At 49.1% G+C, this 24,195-nt stretch overlaps 1 protein-coding gene across 1 annotated transcript; it reads left to right on the top strand.

Moving 5' to 3' along the window:
- The first annotated feature begins 6,412 nt into the window (after positions 1-6,412).
- Positions 6,413-22,778, top strand: LOC141035552 (serine/threonine-protein phosphatase 7 long form homolog). The gene is made up of 9 exons (XM_073506348.1): positions 6,413-6,889; positions 6,981-7,601; positions 7,688-7,939; positions 8,019-8,239; positions 8,319-8,499; positions 8,713-8,814; positions 8,890-9,054; positions 9,144-9,220; positions 22,352-22,778. Exons 1-9 carry the CDS (start codon positions 6,821-6,823, stop codon positions 22,776-22,778), a joined length of 2,115 nt encoding a protein of 704 aa, XP_073362449.1. The 5' UTR covers positions 6,413-6,820.
- The last annotated feature ends 1,417 nt before the right edge of the window (positions 22,779-24,195 follow it).

Consider the following 24,195-nt stretch of genomic DNA (forward strand, 5'->3'; position numbering starts at 1 on the left):
ATCTCCTGCGAATATTACTTGATCCTCTGTTCGGCCTTTTTTAAGCCGAACAGAGTCTCAGGGGCTACTATCTATACACAGGCATATTTTTTGCATATGCAAACGGCTAAGAATATTACATCACATACCTCAAAGCATGTTAATAGGCTGGTGAAGGCTTCGTTCAGCCCGCTTTTGGCGGACTGAACCCTCTCAACCACTGTACCCATCAGGGTATGGTGCTCCTCCACGACGGAAGCAGGTTGCAGTGTGTCCATCAGAGGGTTCGGCGCCTCCGGATTAGTGGAGGTCGCTGTCGGATTAGGCGCTCCCCTCTCCTTTGAAGGGGGTTGCTCGCTCGATTCTGGAGCCATATGGGTCTCCGGAATGGTATTCGGCTTGGGGCCGGACTGGTCAGGACCCCCGTCATCAGTCTCCATGGGGGTCGTGCCCCCCCATGTTCTCGGCAGCCGAGGCATTACCCTCTGGCGCTGTCTTGGCGGCCTCCCGCACCTTTCCGTGGCCCGGAGAGGTCCTTTGGGATAACACCTCGGGGTCATCCGCGGTGGGTGGCAGAGAGGCTCGCGGAGGCGTCTTGCTCTCCACCATCTCCGGCGCCAGAGAGTTCCCCGAAGATGATGATAGTTGGGGGAGATCACGGGCCCGACTGAAACACATAATGTAATATGTTATCCTACAATTTGTAAAAGATCGGATGTATGTAAAGCATCCTTAGATACTTACGATTCGGCCAAGGGCTTTGCCCTGGGGCGCCACTTGGGGATGGCTTCGGCATCCGAACCCGAGCCATCCGAGAGGGATATCTTCCCCCTTTTGGACGCCTCCGCCTCCGGATCTATAGAGGCCGCCCTTTTCTTCTTCCTCCCCTTAAGGGGAGAATTGCTCTCTTCCTCCTCCTCCTCTTCGTCCTCATCTCCCTCGTGGGAGGAGGGAGCCTCGGTCTCTCCGGACATAGCATCCGAAGTACCTTTACGGCAGAGGCCACTTTTGGCCTCCTTGCCCTTCTTCTTGGCCTTCTTCTCCGGCGCCTGGTACGGCGCCGGGACCAGCATCCTCGTTAGCAGGGGATCAGCTGGATTTTCGGGCAGCGGAGCCGGACACTTGATCCGCTCCGCCTTCTTTGTCCAGCCTTGATTAAAGGATGGAAGTCTCAGCATACCCCTTTGTTTGTAAATTAAGTTATGTTCGGAAACTAAACACTTACGGGGTGGCCGGATGATCGCAGTCGAGGCCGATGTCGTCGGTCGTCTCCGGCCACGACTTCTGGGCCTTGAAGAGCAGCTTCCAGATCTCTTCGTGCGTCATGCCGAAGAATCGCTGCAGGGTCCGTGGCCCTTCCGGATTGAACTCCCACATATGGAGAGGCTGGCGCTGGCAGGGAAGGGTCCGACGGAAAAGCATCACCTGAATCACATCAGTGAGACTGGTGTCCTTCTCTACGATATTTTTGATGCACTTTTGCAGCATCATCACTTCGTCGGTTGACCCCCAGTCCAGACCCTTGTTGGTCCACGACGCGAGCCGCATTGGGGTCCGGATCTAAACTCAAGAGTGGCCGCCCAGTTGGTGCCGCGAGGTTCGGTGATGTAGAACCACTCCTGCTACCATATCTTGACAGTCTCCATGAAGGCCCCTTTGGGCCAGGTGACGTTGGGAAGCTTGCTCACCATGGAGCCGCCGCAGTCCGCGTGCTGCCCGTCGACCACCTTCGGCTTCACGTTGAAGTCCTTGAGCCATAAGCCGAAGTGTGGGGGATGCAGAGGAGCGCCTCGCACACGACGATGAACGCCGAGATGTGGAGGAAGGAATTCGGGGTTAGATCGTGGAAATCTAGCCCGTAATAGAACATGAGATCGCGGACAAAGGGATGGAGGGGAAACCCTAGTCCGCGGAGGAAGTGGGGGATAAATACCACCCTTTCGCCGGGCTCCGGGGTGGGGATGGCCTGCTTCTTGGCAGGGATCCTGTGCGCAACGTCCGCACTCAGGTACCCCGCCTCCCGGAGCTCCTTGATATCCTTCTCCGTCATGGAGGAAGCCACCCACTTGCCTTGAGAACCGGATCCGGACATGGCTGGAAAGGTTGGTGGCAGTGGGGAAGATCGAAACTTGGGTGCTGGAGCTTGAGGATGGAAAGGCTGAGGAAGGAAGAAGGCGTGGGGTGAAAATAATGGATCTTTATCCGTTTATATAGGCCGTGAATATCAAGCGCCCCCCCCCCCCCCTCAAGCCTTAAAATTCACCTATTCCCAAGGGATCGTGTGAATGGCGCGGTTGGATTACCCAAACCCGTATTGATGAGAATCCCGCAATAAGGGGACACGATCTCTGCTTTGACAAGACGTGTCAATGGAGGCTGCGTCTCGAAACGCGAAGCGGGAGGCCAAAAAACGGTTCGAAATAATAAAGAGGGCAGACGTGACGTTTTGCCAAAAAAGCTGTCAGTGGACATACCTTATTTTGATTAAGTATTGTGCCCTTATGGTTGAGGGTTGTAACTGTTATACAGAGCCGGATACAGTTCTCTTGTTTAGAAGACTGCGTTGAAGTATTCGGAGGAGGAACCCGCCTTGCAATGCCGAAGACAATCTGCGTACCGAACACATCATCATCGAAAGACTGGTTCAGGGGCTACTGAGGGAGTCCTGGATTATGGGGTCCTCGGGTGTCTGGGCTATGTGACATAGGCCGGACTGATGGGCCGTGAAGATACAAGGTAGAAGGCCTTCCCCTGTGTCCGGATGGGACTCTCCTTTGCGTGGATGGCAAGCTTGGCGTCCGGATGTGTAGATTCCTTCTTCTATAAACCGACTCTGTACAACCCTAGGCCCCTTCGGTGTCTATATAAACCGGAGGGTTTAGTCCGTAGAGGCTATGACAAATCATATAGGCTAGACATCTAGGGTTTAGCCATTACGATCTCGAGGTAGATCGACTCTTGTAACCCCTATACTCATCAAAGTCAATCAAGCAGGAAGTAGGGTATTACCTCCATCAAGAGGGCCCGAACCTACGTAAACATCTATCCTCTTTGTCTCCTGTTACCTTCGATCCTCAGACGCACAGTTCAGGACCCCCTACCTGAGATCGGCCGGTTTTGACACCGACAGTGGGCGGCTAGAAGGGAAGTGGAGGTTGTGAATAGTGAGAAGGGAAGTGAAGATTTTGCGGCTTTTTATAGCTGCAGGTGGCTGATGGCGGAAAAACATGGCGGGCAGCGGGAAAAAGTAGAACTAAATTGACATGGGCCAATGATGGAGGCGAAGAGGGAGGTGAAACTTCTCTCTGGCACGAGTGGTTGGCGGATGATGCACACTCCAAACCAACGGCCACAGCCTTCAAATGTGGAAGCTCGCAAGCTGTATATGGAGCGCCCTCCATAAATCATGGTGACTCTAATAGAGTGACATTTTATACCAAAGTCGCCATATTGACGACTCTGATAGAGTTGCTATAAGGCCACATTGCAATCGGCGCCATCCTTGACATGTTTGAATCCCATCCTTGCTCCATTTATAGGAACAGGGTCAGGTTTAGCTAGAATACTATCTTGGTTTACTGTTGTAGATACTGGTTAATGTTGTAACCATTATATGTAGTATAAGAGCATCTTCAACGTCGATCCTCAAAGTGGACACGCTATTTTTTTGTGGACTGACCCGAACTCCTTCGCGGACATGGATACGGGAGCCAGCCATCCAATCGTGTCCCCTAAACGGCTGCCCTTGTTTTTTTTCTTAAGTCTGCAACACTCAAAATAATAGCATATCAAATCTCCGAGGAGTGAGAATATTAAAATGTGATAGTAGTTCAAATGTAAATATTACAATCCAACAATGTGTTGAAATAAAATAGTTCAAACTTGAATTCAACTCGCACATATGTTTTAATTGTCCCTTTTAAGTGCCCACATATGCTCAATCGGATCTTCCTTAAGCTGCTCATGAGTTGTTTGATACTGGATTTGTTGATGCATTTGGACACATAATCAAACATGGCTGAATTCTGATTTGAAAGTTGGATAGGATCACTCATGTTCTCAAGTTCCAGACCTCGGGCCGTATTTTCACCCTCATCGACCACGATCATGTTGTGCATGATCACATAAAATGTCATCATCTCCTATAAGGTCTCCAAATCACATTTCTTTTAGCAGGTCCACGAACAACTACAAAACGGGATTGGAGCACACCAAATGCCTTCTCCACATCCTTTCTAGCTCCTTCTTGTCTTTGGCAAAGTGGTCTCTTTTCTAACTAACTAACTCAGAGATGGTCTTGAGAAGGTCGCACATGGACTATAGATATTGTCAACCAGATAGTGGTACATGTTGTAGTCATGCCCATTGATGGTAGAGTTGCACGGAGGAGCTTGTCCTTTAGTCAACATAGCAAACAATGGAGACCACTGCAACACACTGATGTCATTATGAGACTCGGACATGCCAAAGAAAGAGTGCCAAATCCAGAGTCCTATGAAGCAACTGCTTCAAGAATGGTGATGGGCTTCTTAACATGACCCTGATATTGCCCTCATAGAGTTTTTGGGCAGTACTTCCATCTCAAATGCATGCGATTAAGATATTGGAGCATACCTGGCCATCCTCTTGCTTCCGAGAGTGCCATCAGTTGGTTCTCTCAAGTACTAAGGTCCAAATACCTCAACTACCGTAGTAGCAAATCTGCCCATGTCATCTTGGTATTTGCTCTCAAACATCCGGAGGTACTCGTCCCACGAATCTGTGGCCATACCATATGGAAGCATCCGCAATGCAGCCATGCACTTCTGGTAACCATAGAACCCAAATCTTCCTATGGCATCATTCTTCAAGATGAAGTAGTCATCATAGGCCCGAGCGCCATTGTCGAGGCGATTGAACACATTTTGCCGCATCCAAAAGGGCCAGTGAAAATTGTTTGTGAATAGGGCATCGGAGGCAAATTAATCGCCCATCAGTGTCAAAATGCCTCCGTGCCCTGTTCTGATTCAGCACTCGATGACCCTTAATCGATCCCCTGAAATTGAGAACATGTTGTTTTGCACGCTCTACAACTGCAAGGACCGCCTGCATCATGTCGTTCCATCCGCATAATCCTCCTCATCGGACGATTCAATGTATTGCTTGTAGATGTACTCCATGTCCGAATCCATTGCTTCAAAGGGAGAAATATTATTGAAAATTTAGCACGACATTTCACCAAACACTTGTCGGGCATGGTGACCCCCACGGACGGCATCCGCATGGGCGAATGGTTCCTGCGCGGCAGACGGACGAGAGGTGTGGAACGACGGCCTAGGCAAAGCAGCATGGAGGCCGGGTGAAGCGGCAGAGGTCGTAGAGGTCCGGCAAGGTCTTGGCGGCGGCCGGGGTGGTACAGTGACGGCGTTGGCCGGGGAGGAAGGAGATGTGGAGAAAGGGGGAAGGGATGGAGACGCAGGGTCCGGTTGTGGTTTGGGTGGGCTGGGGTGTCAAAGTCCTACGTGAAGGAGGTCTGGACTCCTGCAAAGCCCTCCCCTAGTTTGTCTCCGGTTTGCGGGAAACGGACACGTGGACTCATTGGATTACAAACTGTGTCTAAACAGTTTGGTCCAGACATTTGCTGGCGATTTGAGTAACCGTCTCGAGTAAGTGCATTGGTTTGGTCACATGATGTGTCATGCAGCGAGTGTGACATGGATGTATGCAATAGATCACGTGGTCGTGCCTATCAACCATATGTCCATACTCGTCGAGAAAGAAAGAAAAACGCTCAATAATACAGTAGCATAAACGACAGGTTCGAGTGTTTGACTAATAGCAGGGGTCCCTCGTGCGAGCATGCATACCTGCCTCGTTGATGCCAATCACAATTACAAGTTGATCATATGATACCCATCCAGCTTGTAAACCCCGTCGCCCCCCAAGAAAATCTAAAATTCCGCCAGCCAGTGAACTTCAAATATGGACATCAATCCTGAAACATGCCATACTGAGCAAAGGAACTGGTGTCCAGATCCTCATCGGCAAATTTGACAATTTTGACCTCGGGACGAAATCAATTCACAGAATGAACTGCCGTGAAACTATTTCAGTCCCCTGACCTTTTTTTGCAGCGCCCGCCACGCCGGCGCCACACCCAATGGTGCAGCGCCTAGCTCGGGGGCGTTGCACTCCAGTCCACCGTGGCAGCCCTGGGCCCCGGACCCAGCAGTGCAGCGCCTACGAGGTAGGCGCCACACATGTAATGTGCAACGCCTAGCCCTTAGGCGCTGCACTGTGACTTAGATGCCAGCCGCCCGCTCCCCCTCCCCCCACCCCACCCATTCGTTCCAGGAGTTACAGAACAGCGCTGGCGGCTTCCTCCTCTCCCCCTCTCAATCCCCTCTCCCAAATCCTTCAGATCCGACGATTTGGTCCATGCATTTCTTCACCAATCCATCCTAGAAGGTACTCTCCTCCGATCCCCTTCTTTCTATCCATACAAAATATGGTATTTTGAAGATTTGGGGAATCCTTGTTTGATTTGATTAGATTAGAATCTTTCATGTATTAGAATTTTGCATGTATTACAACCCTTGTTTGTTTGATTTGTGGAACCCTAGTTTATTTTATTTTATTGAAAAGATATGGTTGGATACATAGATTGACATGTTATTTCTATGGAAAATTTATTTGTATGAAGTAGGCCTAGTTTAGTTTATTTGTACTGAAATTATACTCGTATTGAGAAAAATGCTTTGGATACATATGCTTTGAATCTTGCATGTAGTAGGCGTACTTTAGTTTTTTTGAATTGAAAAGATAATCGTGTTGACAAGAATGCTTTGTTGAAATTGTTAGGATGCTTTGGCTTCTCAATGATCATTGGGACAAACAACACCGGTCGTACGCTATGTCGGTGGAGCAGCGGGTAATACTGAAAGTGGCCGGTGTTATGAATTTCGTATATTTTTTCAAACACAAATGCCCCATATGTAATGTTATGATTTGTTTGTTTTTAGGAGCTTGCACCTCTGAAGCTTCGGTCTCACGGGGTCACCCTTGGATGGATGCGCTATGATGAGCGGTACACACCGTACGTAAGGGAGGCAGGACTTCTCCCTTTCATTCAGTTGGTCCGCCGGTCGACGCCACCCAACAATGCTGCAGCACTCACCGCGCTTATTGATCATTGGAGGCCGGAGACACACACTTTCCATCTTCGGGCCGGGGAGATGACCGTGATGCTCCAGGATATTGCTATGATCACCGGCCTTCCTATCGATGGCAATCCTTTATGTATGAATACCGATTCTGATGGGTGGCGCGCGCAGATGCATGCCCTTATCGGTATGGTTCCTCCGGAGCCTCGGGAACCAGAAGCAGAAGATAAGAAGATGGAAAGAGTCGCAGCAGGCGCTACTTTCACGTGGATATCATCGAACTTCAGTACTTGCCCTGAGGATGCTAATGAGGACATGGTGAAGACATATGCTCGTGTCTACATGTGGTACATGATATCCAGGACTATGTTTGCTGATGGCACAGGCAAGAATGCTCCATGGATGTGGCTGAAGGCGTTGACCGTCTTCGATAGCAAATGGAGTTGGGGTTCGGCGACACTGGCTTACTTGTATCGACAGGTATGAAGTTGTTTCCTTTTCACTTCATTGATACATTATCAATGCGCTCTTGCGGCAAATTTGACCATGTTCTCTTTTATGTGCAGTTGGACGAAGCCTGTTGTAGGCACACTGGAGGTATTGCTGGTTGTCTGCTCGCACTTTCCATATGGAGCTGGGAGTGTTTGCCGGTTGGACGACCGAAGACCGTGAAGTACGAGGATTGGGACGACAAAGACGACGCACTACGGCTCCCCACTTGGGCTTACAAGTGGGATGTGTTAAATGAGACGACAAATGATCCCTCGGTAATGTACAAGTTGTACAAGAGTGAGCTGGACGCGATCACGCCTGAGCAGGTGAACCGACATTGCATAAGTGATTATCATGCTTGTATCGTAACTCGATATCAATTTTGCATTCAATCCCATTTTGCAGGTGGAATGGGAGCCGTATGGAAAAGGAGAGAGTTTTGGTAACCCTATGGAGTTCAGGCTGAATCCGATGTGCACTAGGGATAGGGATCTCTGGCATATGCGGTGCCCACTGATATGCAACTGGGCGGTTGAGCTTCACCTGCCACATCGGGTGTTCTGCCAGTTTGGTTTGTTCCAGCCACACCCGCCGGAGTGGGAGGACACGAACAAGTTGCTACACGCGTAAGATATAATTAACCTTGAGCACTTAGCAGCTTCTCGACGGTTTCGATGATGCTAATATTTTGTTTCTAACTTGCAGGTTGGATAGGAAAAAGCAGCGGAAGATCCAGGATTCGGCCAAGCATCACAGCAAGTATGTCGTGCAGTTCGCTCTTAGTGTGAAGCAAGCAAGGGCTGGAAAACGAGCCCAGCTTCGTGAGCACTGCCCGATCGCGTTCAACAACTATCTCACGTGGTTTCCTACAAGTACCCGCGTGGAGGTATGCAAGCCGGCGTATGTTGAGGAGATTCTGGAAGAACCCACCGTTTTTTATGAGGTAGCCCAGCACCAGTACAACGCATTAGTCAGGAAAGGCAACTCAGTGATCCCTTCAGCTCCAGTGATGAACTTTGTGGTTAGCCCTTTTTTCTTTTCCATTCGCACTATTCACATCTTCGCTTGCCTAACACTTTGATACCGTTTCTGTTCATAGCGTGCCCAGATCAAGAAAGCAGCTGATGAGACCGAGACTATTCTAGAAACAACCCCGGCTGGCAAAAGCGATGGGGAAGGTGCACTTCGAGCATTCATTAAGGTTCACATCTCCTTCAAACTAGCACTTAACATTTGTTGCTATGTTCCATGTCTCATTCACTTGTACATGTTGCAGCGCCAGGGCCAAAAGTTAAGGCGGCTATCAAACCTTTTCGGTTGCCGTGACCCCGAGTATGTATCACCAGAACGGTCTAGGTCGGCGACACCATCAGATCCCGCTTCGGGGCAGGGCCATGGTGAACCTTTCGAGGATGAGGATGTGGGTGTGGTCACCCAAGAGGTATGGCATGACGATATATATCCATTTGTTGATGCATTGCTAACTATATCCTCACACACGGTCTTTCCATATCTTCTGTTGATGCATAGGTTGCTGATGATATGACCGTGGCGACGTACCAGGCTCGATCTGCATACGAGTTGAAGCCTAGGAAGGGAATCAACAAGTACACACCTGAAGACTTCACCCAAAGAGGCCAAAGAGGCAAAAGGACGGTCGGCACCTCGCGGATGGCGGCTTTGGATGACTTTTTGGATGACTATGTAGATAACATGGAGGAACCGGAGCCGGAGCCGGAGCGGGTTCCTCTTCCTAGGACGGTGAAGAAGATAAGCGTCAAGAGGGGGGAGGAGCCAGCAAGCGCGGAAAGCACTATTCATCGTCCTTTATTTATAATGTTAAACTTAGAGTGGAATTTGTTATGTCGTTGAACTTGGAGTGGTTGTAACTATTAGTAATGTGGAATTTGTTATGTCGTTGAACTTGGAGTGGTCGTAGCTATTAGTAATATGGAATTTGTTATGTCGTTGAACTTGGAGTGGTGGTAGCTCTATGTTAAACTTGAACTTATTGTGATGGTCCTTTCTAAGAAATGATGTCTTTTGTGAACCCTTTTTGAACCTTAATGTTTATTATACGAAATGTTGAACTGTGGCTGAAAATGACCCAGTATGAATGACAAAAAAACACTAAGTGTTTGTGCAGCGCCTAGCTAGGAGGCGCCACACTATACAGTGCAACGCCTAGCTGCAAGGCGCTGCACTGTAGAGTGTGGCGCCTCCAGGCTAGGCACTGCACAAGTCTGTAGCTATCCACAGAGCAACAGAAGGTAGGCCTCCAGTTTAGGGCAAAAATTTCGCTAAGTGTTCGTGCAGCGCCTAGCCAGGAGGCGCCACACTCGTGTGGCGCCTCCTGGCTAGGCGCTGCACGAACACTTAGCGAAATTTTTGCCCTAAACTGGAGGCCTACCTTCTGTTGCTCTGTGGATAGCTACAGACTTGTGCAGCGCCTAGCCAGGAGGCGCCACATTATACAGTGCAACGCCTAGCTGCATGGCGCTGCACTGTAGAGTGTGGCGCCTCCGCGCTAGGCGCTGCACAAGTCTGTAGCTATCCAGAGAGCAACAGAAGGTAGGCCTCCAGTTTGGGGCAAAAATTTTGCTAAGTGTTTGTGCAGCGCCTAGCTCGGAGGCGCCACACTATATAGTGCAACGCCTAGCTGCAAGGCGCTGCACTGTAGAGTGTGGTGCCTCCAGGCTAGGCGCTGCACAGGTCTGTAACTTGCCATACCTTCTGTGGCTCTCTAGATAGCTACAGACTTCTGCAGCGCCTAGCCTGGAGGCGCCACACTCTACAGTGCAACGCCCAGCGTCTGGGCACTGCACTGTACAGTGTGGCACCTCCTGTCTAGGCGCCACACATCTCTGTAACTTGCCATACCTTCTGTTTCTCTCTGGATAGCTACAGAACTGTGCAGCGCCTAGCTTGGAGGTGCCACACTGTAGATTGCAGCGCCCAGATGCTAGGCGTTGCACTTGGACTTAGTGATTTTTTTAGCATATGCAAACATAGTAAGTAGATGTGAAGTAGGATTGATACGTAGCAAGCAAACAACTGTGAAAAGAACATATGCACGAAGTACTTCACGACACATAGTAGTTCATAACACATAGTACTTGACGACACATAGTAGTTCTTACAACCAAATAGAGGAGGAGACATAGTAATTCACGACACATAGTAGTTCTTACAACCAAATCGAGGAGGAGACATAGTAGTTCACAACCAAATCGAAGAGGAGACATAGTAGTTCATGGCACATAGTAGTTCACAACCAAATCGAAGAGGATGACATAGCTCTATTGCGTAGAGCAAGGCCCCTTTCCCTTCTTCTTCTTCCTCTCTTCTTCCTCTTCCTCCTCCCTTTTTCTTATGAGGTGAGCCTCCTTAACCACCCTCTCCATGAATATCTGATTGTCCCTCTCTTCTTTTTCAACTGCAATTGCCCAAAGCTTCATGGTTCTTTCTTCAAAATCCTGTTGACGCTTCTTCTGTGCCTCCTCACATTTCCTCACCAATGCTTGCTCCCTAGCGCGCATCGCATTTGCCGCTCTCTGTTTTCGCTTCCTCTCCTTCTCAAGCTCCTCTTCCTTCTTCTTCTTTAGCTTGGCTGCATCCTCCTCTCTAAGCTTCTTCGCAGCCTTCTCCCACCATCCCGCCATCTCATCTTCGCCATCCTCCTTCATCGTTGGTTTGTTGGGTTGGGAAGCCGCCATACCTACAATGAGTGAAACATAATGGTTAGTAAGGACAATAAGAACAAATGGAAGCACATATGAAAAAGAAGAACATATGGAAAAACAAGAACATATGATACATTATAGTTAGTGAGGAACATACGGAAACGGTCCATCTAGGTATCCAAACATTCCTCTATAACGAACTTGCCCTTGTCCATCACCACGGCCAAGTCCACCACCAAGGCCAAGACCATCACCAAGGCTGAGACCATCACCACGGCCATTACCACCACGACGAGCTCTACCACCACCACGGCCTAGACCACCACCACGAGCTCTACCACCACCACGGCCTCTTGTAAGTCCAAGTTGCCAACCTCTTTGTTGCCTAGATCCTCTTTGGCGAACACTTGGTTGGCTTGGCACTTGTTGGCTACCACTTGGTTGCCTTGGCACTTGTTGGCTACCACTAGGTTGGCTACCACTTGGTTGGCTTGGCACTTGTTGGCTACCACTAGGTTGGCTACCACTAGGTTGGCTACCACTTGGTTGGCTCCCTTGTGTAGTTCCTTGTTGGCTTGTGCTTGCATCATTTTTCTTGGACCTTTTCCTTGGTTTCGTACATTTTCTTTTGTTGTGGCCATGACCTTTGCACTCCCCACAACGGGAGCTCTCACGAGGCTCTTGGAATTGGTCGTTGCCCGCTTCACGGCGGCCACCATGGCCCCATCCGTCCATGTCGCCTCTAAGACGCTTTGTCTTACGTCTACCCCGTTTAACAACCTTCAACTCCGGATCCGGCCATAGTTGAACTCCATGATACTCCGGCCATTGTGATTGGTCAAAGTATGGGTGAAAGCGGGGAGCCCATGTTTTCTTGACCGTCATGATTGAGAACTCTGACTCCCTCACGGTGCGTGGGTGATTGATGTCCACATTCCTAACGCGACCGGCGGTATACAAGTGTGAGCATGGGAGATGAAGCAACAATGGCCTCCCGCAAGTGCAATCACATTGTGTTAACGACACCTTGAAAGCCCGACCTCCATGTTGCCGGCCATCGTTTGTGGTTCCTCCTGGCTCTTTCACTTCGTACTTCCACTCTTCGTTGTCATATAATATAGCTTCTTGTGAGTCCGCCTTCCGTGATTGAAATACCAACCATTCATCAACTTTGGGTGGGAACTTGTACTTGTACTTCCGTGGGTTCTCATCCGCTATCTGTGCATCGGTTTCCATCGAGTACTTTACAAAGTACGCATTCATCTTGTCAAATGTGTATTGAACTATTGCCGTCACGGGTAATCCACGTGCACCTTTGAGCACCCTATTGAAGCATTCGGCCATATTGCTTGTCATTTGACCGTATCTCCGGCCATCTTCATCAAAAGCACGTGCCCACTTGTTCCGGTATTGAATGTACCTATTGATAAAGTCTTGACCCCCGGGATCAAGTTTTTTGTGTGCGAGCAATTTGTTGTACAAAGTGGCGAAGCGCTTATCGGAGAAAGCGAGACAACAATCTTGAAGATCATCGGCCAACTCCTTAAGGCCACATGCCCTATAGAAGTTCGAACAAAAGTGCCTCATGCACCATCGATGGTGCAACGGAGCATGCCCGGGAATGTCAATCTCCACCGCGTTAAGAATTCCTGGATGCCGATCCGATATGACACAAATTTCCCTTTGAGCGGGTAACACCTTCGTCCTCAAAAGATGCAGAAACCACTCCCAGTTGTCATTGTTTTCCACCTCAACCAAAGCAAATGCCAATGGCAACACCCGGTTATTGGCATCACTTGCTATCGCAACCAACAAGGTGCCCTTGTATTGTCCAGTCAAGAACGTGCCATCAATTGCGATGACCGGCCTACAATGTTCGAAAGCCCTCACACATTGCTCGAACGCCCAAAAAGCACAGCCAAATACTCTGACTTTCCTTCCTTCATGAACCGTTGTTTGGTGCCCATGAGGCTCGACCACATGAACCATGCCCGGGTTTGTCGCGGCCATGGCTAACAACAACCTAGGGATTCGGTTGTATGCTTCCTCCCATGTACCATACAACATCTTAAATACGGCTTGCTTCGCCTTCCATGCCTTGCCGTATTTCACCTTGTAATGAAAGATGGCTTTCACAAGATCAATGACATGTTGGACGCTCATTGTTGGAAGTGTGGATATTGAGTTGGAGAGCCTGTAAGCGATGAACTCGGACGTGAGTTGTTTGTGGTCTTGGGACACAATCTTGCCATCCACCCTTTTGCCTTGGCACAAGTGAGTTGGCACACAACTCACTACATGCCAAGTTGGACCTCCTTTCCATGGTCTTGCACGCACAATCCACAGACATATTTCATCTTCACATGCACATGCAACCGTGTAGCGCACATTGACGTCCGAGTTCACCACCTTGTGTGGATGATAATGCGTAACCGAGTAGTTGTCGAGCCACATCTTCAATTCCAACAAGGTGTCGAACTTAGAACCTTTAGCAATCCGGTTCTTGTCGTCTACCAAATCACGGTGAGAGCTTGGCCTAACCCCAAGAGGTACACATTGGCCACCATCTACCACGGCTTCATCCGCGAGACTAACATCCTTGAACAATGTAGTCCGATGATCCCAACCAAATACCTTCTCGAAAGCTTCGGCCTCCTTCACCGTGAACCCCTCCGCATCAACTTGTTCATCGGGACCATCGTCATCCGAGTCTGATGCATATGCACGGGAAAAAGGGATGGAATGGTCCATTGTCTCTTGCAAATGATATTTGTCGAGATCACCCACATTGTTGTCATGGAGATCAACTTCATTGTCATCGTCCGCATACTCATCATTGTCCTCTTGCAAAGCTTCATCTTGGTTGTTTGTAAACAGGCTCAATGTTGGCCTCACTTCTTGGGTCAAAAGAGGTTCAACAATTTCATCTCGCTTCAAGGGTGGGGGGCTACTAGCAACCAAAGGGGAGGGGTTCCGGTTCAAGTCCAAATGCAAACTTGAATCAACCTTCTTCGTTGCTAATAACTCAAGAGCCTTGTCTAGTGATTCGGCCACCGTCTCCTTGTATGCAACCCAACGTTGCTCCGAGTTGACACGCATTGTCTTCCAACGGATGTGCATTCCAAAACCAACATTATGCCTTCCCTCCAACTCAATGATATCACTAGGGTCCATCCAATTCAAATCTTTCCTAACTTGTTGCAAGAGCTCCGCATAGCTAGGACTACTATCAAACATCATGTCAAGCTCATCCGGGTCCGGTTCTATATTGCCTTTCAAAAAGGCGTCTTTGTCCCCATGATGAACAAACACACATGTTCTTCCCATCCCTATAAGCATTCAAAGAACACAAGGTAACATTGCTTCCATGAGTACTAATCCAAGGATTAACACGGAATACAAACCCTAATATATATATCAAACAACAACCCTAACCATAACCCTAACCCTAACCATAACCATAACCCTAGCCCTAAACCTAACCCTAGCACCAACATAAGAACACCCATAAGAATAACCCTAGCATACTAACAAAGCCTAATCATAGAAATTGGCAAACAAACATCTCACATCTCCATGCAAGTATCTAGATCCAAACAAAACTAGGGTTTCCCCAAACTAGCAACAAATGAGCAATGGGAGAACTTTACTTGGATCAAAACAAGGGGATCGGAGAATATTACCTTGAGGGAGCGTTTGACTTTGAAATCCACGGACAAATTCTTCAAATTTGCAAGATTTGGGAGAGGATTTGAGATGGGGAGAGAGTGGGAGAGGGGGCAAAGCTCGGGGAGAGAGTGAGAGAGTGTGTGGTGTGGGGGGGTGGGGGAGGGGGGCCAGCCAAGTGGCTGGATAAGTCACAGTGCAGTGCCTAGCCGCTAGGCGCTGCACATTACATGTGTGGCACCTAGCGGCTAGGCGCTGCACTTTACATGTGTGGCGCCTAGCTCGGAGGCGCTGCACTGCTGGGTGCGGGCCCAGGGGCTGCCACGGTGGACAGGAGTGCAACGCCGCCGTGCTAGGCGCTGCACAGTACGGTGTGGCGCCGGCGTGGCGGGCGCTACACAAAAAGGTCAGGGAAGTGAAATAGTTTCGCACCCAGTTCATTCTGTGAAATGATTTCGTCCCGAGATCAAAATTGTCAAATTTCCCATCCTCATCCACATGTTGTACTGACGTTAACCATCCGTATGGCCATGATTCCGGTCAAATCACGATCACTATGATAAAATTAACTAACGGCAGGTCATACCCTTCGTGGCTTCATGTGATTCGTTATATATCCTGACGCTCCGTGCAGATTAGTATATCCAAGATCGTTCCTGACAGGCTGACACAAGCACATGACGACTACATTAGTGGCGCTGGGTTAATGACACGATTAGGTGCGTAGACATGGAGTATAACTAATAACAATTATCTGTGCTAATTCTCAAATGTCTGAATCTCCCCTCTAGAGAGGAACCGTATCCTCTAACATTGAGAAGGAAAGTTAGAGAAGTTACAATACCCTAACTTCCCTCATTCATTTTGCACTAGACTAACACTGTAGCACCGTGACTTTCCTTCTCATTGTTAGAGGATCCGGTTCCCTCTAGAGAAGGAGAAGCCGGGCTAGTGTATTTTGTTCGCAAAACCTGTGTGCAGTACTGCATCTCACAATAATCACCGATATAATTAAGCTGTTCCCGCTGCCAGTGGATGTACTAATATAACTAATTAAGCCTGACACTTGTGATTTACTATACTCTATGTGTTCCCTAAGAGCATCTCCAGCCGCGCCCCCAACAGGCCCCCCCAAGCCACTTTTTCGGCGCCGGCGTCAAATAAAGCCCCAGTCGCGCCCCAGGACGCCGAAAATCGCCGGTTCGGCCCTTTTTTCCGCCCGGCGGTCACAGGCCGAACCCGGCGCACTGGGGGCAATTGGGGGCTCCGGCACAAGGGAAAAGCGCGGCTGGCCCACACCGTCAGGGGAAAAGTCAAGGTTTTCTTCCCCGGCTCGCCTCCCACCCCCCGCGCCCTCGGCCGCCACTAGCTATATCCCAGCACCGCCCGCCGCCCTTCACCGCTAGATAGCCATTCCCCACCGGAGAAATAGCAGAGCTTCGCCGCGGCAGCCCCTCCAACAGCAGCTGGGCGTTTCCGGCCGCGGAGGGGCAGTTTAGCGGCGGGTACACGCCCACCGGGCGCAAGGTGTTCGGCGATTTGCCTGCCTCGGCGATGGACTCGGATGACGAGGAAGCGCTCGCCGCGCTGCTGGAGGAGGAAGCCGAGGCCGACGTCCAGGAAGAAGAGCATCTCATGGTGCTCGCCGCCCTCGCCCAGGTGCTGGCGAGCAATGAAAAGCTGCGGCGAGGTGGCTCGGCGCCGGGGCGGGTGAAAGCAAAGAACCGGCATCGTCTCGAAGGCTACTACATGCTCTACTCCGACTACTTCGTCGATGCTCCACTTCACGGCGAGAAAACATTTCGGCGCCGTTATCAGATGAGCCGAAAGCTCTTCCTCAGGATTGTGAATTCCATCCGGGAGTTCGACAACTACTTCGAGTGCAAGATGGATTGCAACGGCGTCCTTGGATTCACCTTCATCCAGAAATGCACGACAGCGATGAGGATGCTTGCATATGGAGCTCCCGGTGATTCACTCGACGACTATGGGTGCATGGTCGAGTCCACCAGCATAGACTGATTCTACAAGTTCTGTCGGGCAGTGGTGGCAGTGTTTGGACCGCAATACTTGAGAACACCCAATGCAGATGACACTGCTCGGATCCTAGCACAGAATGCAGCAAGAGGATTTCCTGGGATGCTTGGAAGCATCGACTGCATGCATTGGAAATGGAAGAATTGCCCATTTGCTTGGCAGGGGATGTACAAAGGCGCCAAAGGCGGTTGCAGTGTGGTACTTGAGGCGGTGGCCACACAGGACCTCTGGATTTGGCACTCCTTCTTTGGTATGCCAGGAACTCACAATGACATCAACGTGCTGCAGTGCTCTCCTGTCTTTGCCAAGCTTGTTGAAGGTCATTCTCCTCCGGTGAACTTCGAGATCAATGGGAGGCAGTACAACAAGGGGTACTATCTAGCTGATGGCATCTATCCGAGATGGTCGACATTTGTGAAGACGATCTCAAAACCCTGTGCCAGGAGGCAAGAACGCCTGGCTTGCGAAGATTCAGGAGGCTTGCAGGAAGGATGTCGAGCGGGCATTTGGTGTGCTCCAATCTCGATTTGCTGTTGTCCGGTACCCCGCTCAGACCTGGTCCAAAGATCAAATGTGGGAGATTATGACTTGTTGTGTCATATTGCACAACATGATCATTGAGAGCGAGCAGGAAGAGCCAGTGTTTGACACTGAACCATACTACAGGCAGGGTCCTCTAGCCGAAGTTGATCACCAGCTACCGGCAACCTGGACTGTCTATCTCAGTATGCGTCAGGAGATCCGAGACCTAGAGGTGCATCATCAACTGCAGAAAGATCTGATTGAGCACCTATGGAGGCTCAAGGGGGACGCCGGGCACGACGTGTGATGAAATATGAATTTTTATTTGTTGAACTATATAATTTGTATTGAACTATTTGTTGTTGTACTATTTTGTTGAAGTATTTGATTTTTCTGTGATGAAATATGTGATAAAAAATTGTGTTGATAATTGAACGCCGAGACACGGCGAACCACGCCGAATATGGGCCTATTCTCGCCCATATGGACCCTTTATTCGCCGAAATGGGGCCGAAAAGTGGGCCAATTTCGACGCCTGGGAGCGACGACTGGGCGCAAAACCGCCCCCAACGCCGATTGTATCGCCGGCTCGCCTCAGGGACGATTTTTATGCGTCCGGGGGGGCCAACGACTGGAGATGCTCTAATTGAGTGGGATGCACGCGGTATTATATATCTATTGCATGGTCAACTGCGAGCACCCTGCCTTTGTCTGCTTATGCGATGGCCAGAGAGAAGATAAAATTAAGGTGATTGCTGGCTGTCATGCAGCTGCGACGTCAGGTTTCTGCCGTAAGCACGTCCATCGTCAGCAACGTGCCACTACACCTGCATTATTCGCACTGACAATTGGCATCCCTGCATATATCCGGCTTAATCGATCGGGTCGTGGATAGATGCTTCAGCCACACCCACGATCACGTGGTTTCACATCGGTTGAGAGAGACTGTCATGTACGTACTTAAATCATTCTCAAAACATAGATGGGCCATCGCAGACGCAAAATACATACAGTACTATTATCTTTCACTAGCAAACATGCCCGTGCGATGCAACGGGAGATAAAAAATTTACACGCTAGCCAAATAAGTTTGACTCAATACCCTGACATATGAGTGTTCTCTATTTTAACACAGTGACTCATGATGTTGCGAACATGTTTTATAATTTGCGAACAGTTTTGTAAAATCTAATATTTATTGAAACTGCGAAAAATTTATGATTTCCCACACATTTCTGAAATCACAAACATTTTATGATTTCTCAAACATGTTTTTCAAAATTTGCAATGTTTTGAAATTTGGGAATATCAAATTAATTTAAAGAAGGGAAAAACAAAAAAAGAAATGAGAAAATAAAAGAAAAAGACAAAAGATGAAATGAAAAAAATAGGGGAGTCACGCCCTGCGTGCCGGCCAATGAACACGCACTGGGGGAGGGGAGGTGCATCATAAAAAGAGGGGGGAAATCTGCAGAACCTGAGGATAAAGAATTACACTCTAGCCAAATAAGTATGACTCAATACCCTGACATATGAGCGTCCTCTATTTTGACACAGTGACTCGCCATGTTGCAACTTATCTTTCTTCCAACCCTTGCTGATGATAGATGCGATTTCCATTTGATCGCAATGTAGTCGACATGGTAAATCCCAAGGCAATGAGCTTGCCATTGCACGGCACACTTTTAAACTTTTAAAACAAATCTCATCGACCACAAACTTGCAATTTTTTGAGTTTTTCAATATTTTCTAAAATTTCGTGGACATTTTTGTCATATTCACTATTTTTTTTGAATACACGATTATTTTTCAAAATCATGAACATACTTTTATTTCCTGTCATTTTTTTCCAAATTTTGATTTTTTTTTTTAATAATTTGCGAACACTCTTCTAAAATCACTAATATTTTTAAAACTGCGAATTTTTTATGATGTCCCACACATTTTTGAAATCACAAATATTTTATGATTTCTCGAACATGATTTAAAAATTTTGCAATGTTTTGAAATTTGGAAATCCCAAATTAATTTAAAGAAGGAAAAACACAAAAAAAAAGAAATGAGAAAAAAAGACAAAAGACGAAATGCAAAAAAAATAAAAGAACATAGGCGTCACGCCCTGTGGGCCGGCCCATTAACGCGCACTCGTTGGGGAGAGGAGGTGCGTGACAAAAATGATGGGGAAAATTAGTAGAACCTGGGATTCAAACCCTGGTGTCCGCAGTGGGACTGAAATGTTTGAGCCACTGCGCCATCTCTAAGTTTCTGTTATATGTGCAGTATCACCAGTATATAAGAACTTAGTACAATGATGAATTTGGAAAAAACGAATCGTTTTTTAATTTAACTTACGGGGGGCATTGGTGGGTAATTCTTGCCAACTTCGAGGGTATTTTTTATGACGTATGACCAGAAACCCAATTTGCTTTATTATTAGGTAGAGATAAGAGCATTGTGACGCCCCTGATTCAATCGTACACTAATCATGCACGCAAACATGTACGATCAAGATCAAGGACTCACGGGAAGATACCACAACACAACTCTAAAAATAAATAAGTCATACAAGCATCATAATACAAGCCAGGGGCCTCGAGGGCTCGAACACAAGTGCTCGATCATAGACGAGTCAGCGGAAGCAACAATATCTGAGTACAGACATAAGTTAAACAAGGTGTCATAAGATGGCTAGCACAAACTGGGGTACAGATCGAAAGAGGCGCATGCCTCCTGCCTGGGATCCTCCTAAACTACTCCTGGTCGGCGGCGGCGGCCTGCACGTAGTAGTAAGCACCCTCGAAGTAGTAGGGGTCGTCGTCGACGGTGGCGTCTGGCTCCTGGGCTCCAACATCTGTTTGCGACGTCCGAGAAGAAAAGGACAAGGGGGAAAAGAGGGAGCAAAGCAACCTTGAGTACTCATCCAAAGTACTCGCAAGCAAGGATCTACACTACATATGCATTGGTATCTGTATAAATGGGTAATATCTATGGACTGAACTGCAGAATGCCGGAATAAGAGGGGGATAGCTAGTCCTATCAAAGACTACGCTTCTGGCAGCCTCCATCTTGAAGCATGTAGAAGAGAGTAGCTGGTAAGTTCACCAAGTATCATCGTATAGCATACTCCTATCCGGCGATCCTCTCCTCGTCGCCCTGTGAGAGAGCGATCACCGGGTTGTATCTGGCACTTGAAAGAGTGTGTCTTATTAAGTATCCAATTCTAGTTGTCATAAGGTCGAAGTACAACTCCGGGTCGTCCTTTTACCGAGGGACACGGCTATTCGAATAGATAAACTTCCCTGCAGGGGTGCACCACATTACCCAACACGCTCGATCCCTCTGGCCGGAATCACTTTCCTAGGTCATGCCCGGCCTCAGAAGATCAACACGTCGCAGCCCTACCTAGGCACAACAGAGACGTCATCATGCCGGTCTAAATCCTAAGCGCGCAGGGGTCTGGGCCCATCGCCCGTTGCACACTTGCATGTTGTGAACGCGGCCGGAAGCAGACCTAGCCCCCTTAATACAAGTGCAGGCTTACGGTCAAATCCGGCGCGCGTCGCTGACGTCAAAAGAGCTTCGGCTGATACCACGACGTCGAGTGCCCATAACTGTTCCCGTGTAGTTGGTTAGTGCGTATAGGCTCGTAGCCAGACTCAGATCAAATACCAAGATCTCATTAAGCGTGTTATTTTGAAGTAACCGCGGACGCCGACCAGGGCCAGGCCCACCTGTCTCCTAGGTGGTCACAACCTGCCCTGTCGCTCCGCCACAAAGATCCACATAGAGGGCTGTCGGGAAAGTATGTCCTTTCATCCCCCAATCCATGAATCACACGCGGGTACTCAACGAGCCGACCCGACTTTAGTCACAATATGTATCATGTGTAATATGTATAATATATACCCGTGATCAACACCTGACGTGATCACGACCCGATAGTATAGCATAGCAGGCGGACAAGAATGTAGGGCCACTAATGGAATACTAGCATCCTATACTAAGCATTTAGGATTGCAGGTAAGGGTAACAACTGTAGCAACAATGTCCGGCTATGCAGCAGAATAGGATTAACCGAAAGCAGTAACATGCTACACTACTCTAATGCAAACAGTAGAGAGAAAGAATAGGCGGTATCGGGTTGATCAAGGGGGGGCTTGCCTGGTTGCTCTGGCAAGAAGGAGGGGTCGTCAACACCGTAGTCGTACTGGGTAGCAGCGGCGTCGGTCTCGGTGTCTAACTAGAGAAGAGGGGAAGAAACAATAAATATAATACAAACATATGCATGACGATGCATGACATGACAATGAGCGGTGCTAGGTGTGCCCTAACGCGGTAGTAGGTGATATCGGCAAAGGGGGGAAACATCCGAGAAAGTATTCCTGGTGTTTGACGTTTTCGGACAGAGGAACCAGAGGTGCATTGTTGCATGTTCGCTATGTTAGGGACGTGTGGTGAACGAATGGACCGCGTATTCGAAATCGTCTCGTCGTTCTGAGCAACTTTCATGTATAAGGTATTTTCATCCGAGTTACGGATTATTTTATATTAATTTTTAAAGATTTAATTCATTTTTAGATTTAACAGAATTAATTTAATTAGAAAATGTAATTATGACGTCATCATGATGTCAGCGGTCAACTCTGACCGTTGACTGGTCAAACTGACACGTGGGTCCCACTGTCATTGACTAAGACTAACTAAACAGAGTTAATTAGTTTAACTAGTGATTAGGTTAATCTAAACAGAATTAACTAAGTTAATTAATTACTTGTTAATATTTTTATTTATTTTTATTTTTATTCTTAATTCTTTTTTTAAACGTTCCAGGGGCGTGGGGCCCGAATGGCAGTGGCCTATCAGGCCTAACGGGCGCTGGGCGCTAACGGTTACGGGCTGCGGGCGCTGGGCGCCAGCGGCGCCCGACCAGGCGAGGCCGAGTAGCACAGATGGGCGCCGGCGTCGGGCGACGACCGGGGCCGCGGCGAGGCCGGCCGAGTGGCGAACTGCAGCAGAGGACGGCGGGGGACGCGCGAGGGGGCGGTGGAGGCGGCTGCGGCCGGAGACGGCGCAGCAGCGGCGGCGGCCCGGCGGGAGCCGTGACAGTGGTCGCGGGGTGGCTTGGCCGGAGCAACAGGGGCAGCGCTGGGGAAGCGGGAGGTCGTGGCAGTGGACGGCGCGCACGGGAATAAGGGCGGTCAGGCGGCAGTGGTGGCCATGGGCGAGCGACGGACGGCGCGCAGCGGCGTGGTCGTGAGCGCGTCGGCACGATGGCAAGAGGTGGGCTGCAGGCAGCCGAGGCGCACGGGACGACGGTGGGTCGCACCACGGGGTGGACGCGGTCAGGGGCGGCGGTGCGCGCCGCGGGCAGGCGCAGCAGCGGGCGCGAGACGACGCGAGCGGGCGCCGGCGTGGCAGAGGAGGCAAGGCATACGCGGCGGCCGTTGGCGCGTGCGGAGCTGCGCAGGCGAGCACGGAAGGAGGCGGGCGCGAGCCGCGGGAAGCAGTAGGCGCGGCGTGTGGGTGAGCTAGCGGGGCGCGCAGCGACGGAGGGGAAGAGGAGAAGGAGGGGGTCGTTGCTCACCCTCGTTGCAGGGGATCTAGGGCGGCGAGGCTCGTTGATGCGAGTTGGGGAGGAGGACGAGGAAGCAAAGAGGCGGTCCGGCGAGGGAGACAAGCGGCGCGGGCTCTGGCGAGGTGGTAGTGGCGACGGGCAACGGCGCGGTCCAGCGGCGTCGGGGCGGTCGTTTCCCCAATCCAGATCGAGGGGGAGGAAGAGAGCAAGTGGGGGAAGTGGGTTGTCGGTGGTTAGGGTTTGGGTCGTCCCAGGGGATAAGGGAGTAAGGGGGCGGCCTGGGCCAATTGGGCTGGCCTGGCAGCCAGCTGGGCCGGTTGGCCCAGTGGGGGTCCTTTTTTCTTTTCCTTTTTGTTTGTTTTTCCTTTCTGTTTTGTTTTTTTCTTTTTATTTATTTCCCCTTTACTGTTTTCTTTTAGTTTCCTTTTATTTTTGTTTTAGCAAAGTAACAAAATGGCACCTAATTTGATGTTATCAAATATGCCACTGCCACTTTAACTTGCTACCCAAACTAAAGTAGTTTCGAAATTATTTAACATTTAAAAGTATTTAAATAATAGTTTTCGCTACTGTTTTACTCATCTTATAGCATTTAAACGTTTTATAAAAGTATGGTTTCTTCACCATAATCTCCTATGCATTGTCTGGCACAAACCCAAAATTTTAGTTTTAATATTTGAAAACTTTTGATGTTTGCCTCTATTTTGAATTTGAATTTGAATCGGTTTCGAACTAACGCAAACTTAGCAACAGTAATCAAGGTGACATGGCATCATTAGCGGAGGTTACTGTAGCTTGATTACCCGAGAGTCACAAGCATCTACAGCAGGATACACCAAATCCGATCCCTCAAACGTCCGTTGACGCGTCCGTGAACAGTGTCCGGTCACCTCAAATTTTTCGATAAAACATGGATTTTATTAACTCATAATAAATCTTCAAGGAGATACAAACACAATGAGTACACACCCAACCTCTGTATAACTAGGATGCACACAGCTAACACACTGATAAATAGCAAGGTCATACAAGACCAAGCTATGTCAAAGCGAGGAAGAAACTGAAGCGATCAAAACAGCGATCAACAAACTGCAACAGC

The sequence above is a fragment of the Aegilops tauschii genome, chromosome 1 (assembly GCF_002575655.3).
Source record: "Aegilops tauschii subsp. strangulata cultivar AL8/78 chromosome 1, Aet v6.0, whole genome shotgun sequence".
In the NCBI taxonomy this organism is placed as follows: domain Eukaryota; kingdom Viridiplantae; phylum Streptophyta; class Magnoliopsida; order Poales; family Poaceae; genus Aegilops; species Aegilops tauschii.

Excerpts from the sequence above, each read along its gene's own strand:
- LOC141035552 (XM_073506348.1), top strand. The coding sequence starts at position 6,821 with ATGCTTTGGCTTCTCAATGATCATTGGGACAAACAACACCGGTCGTAC. Across the intron at positions 6,890-6,980 it reads CTATGTCGGTGGAGCAGCGG|GAGCTTGCACCTCTGAAGCT; the intron begins GTAATACTGAAA and ends GTTTGTTTTTAG. Across the intron at positions 9,221-22,351 it reads CCTAGGAAGGGAATCAACAA|GGGCGTGGGGCCCGAATGGC; the intron begins GTACACACCTGA and ends TAAACGTTCCAG.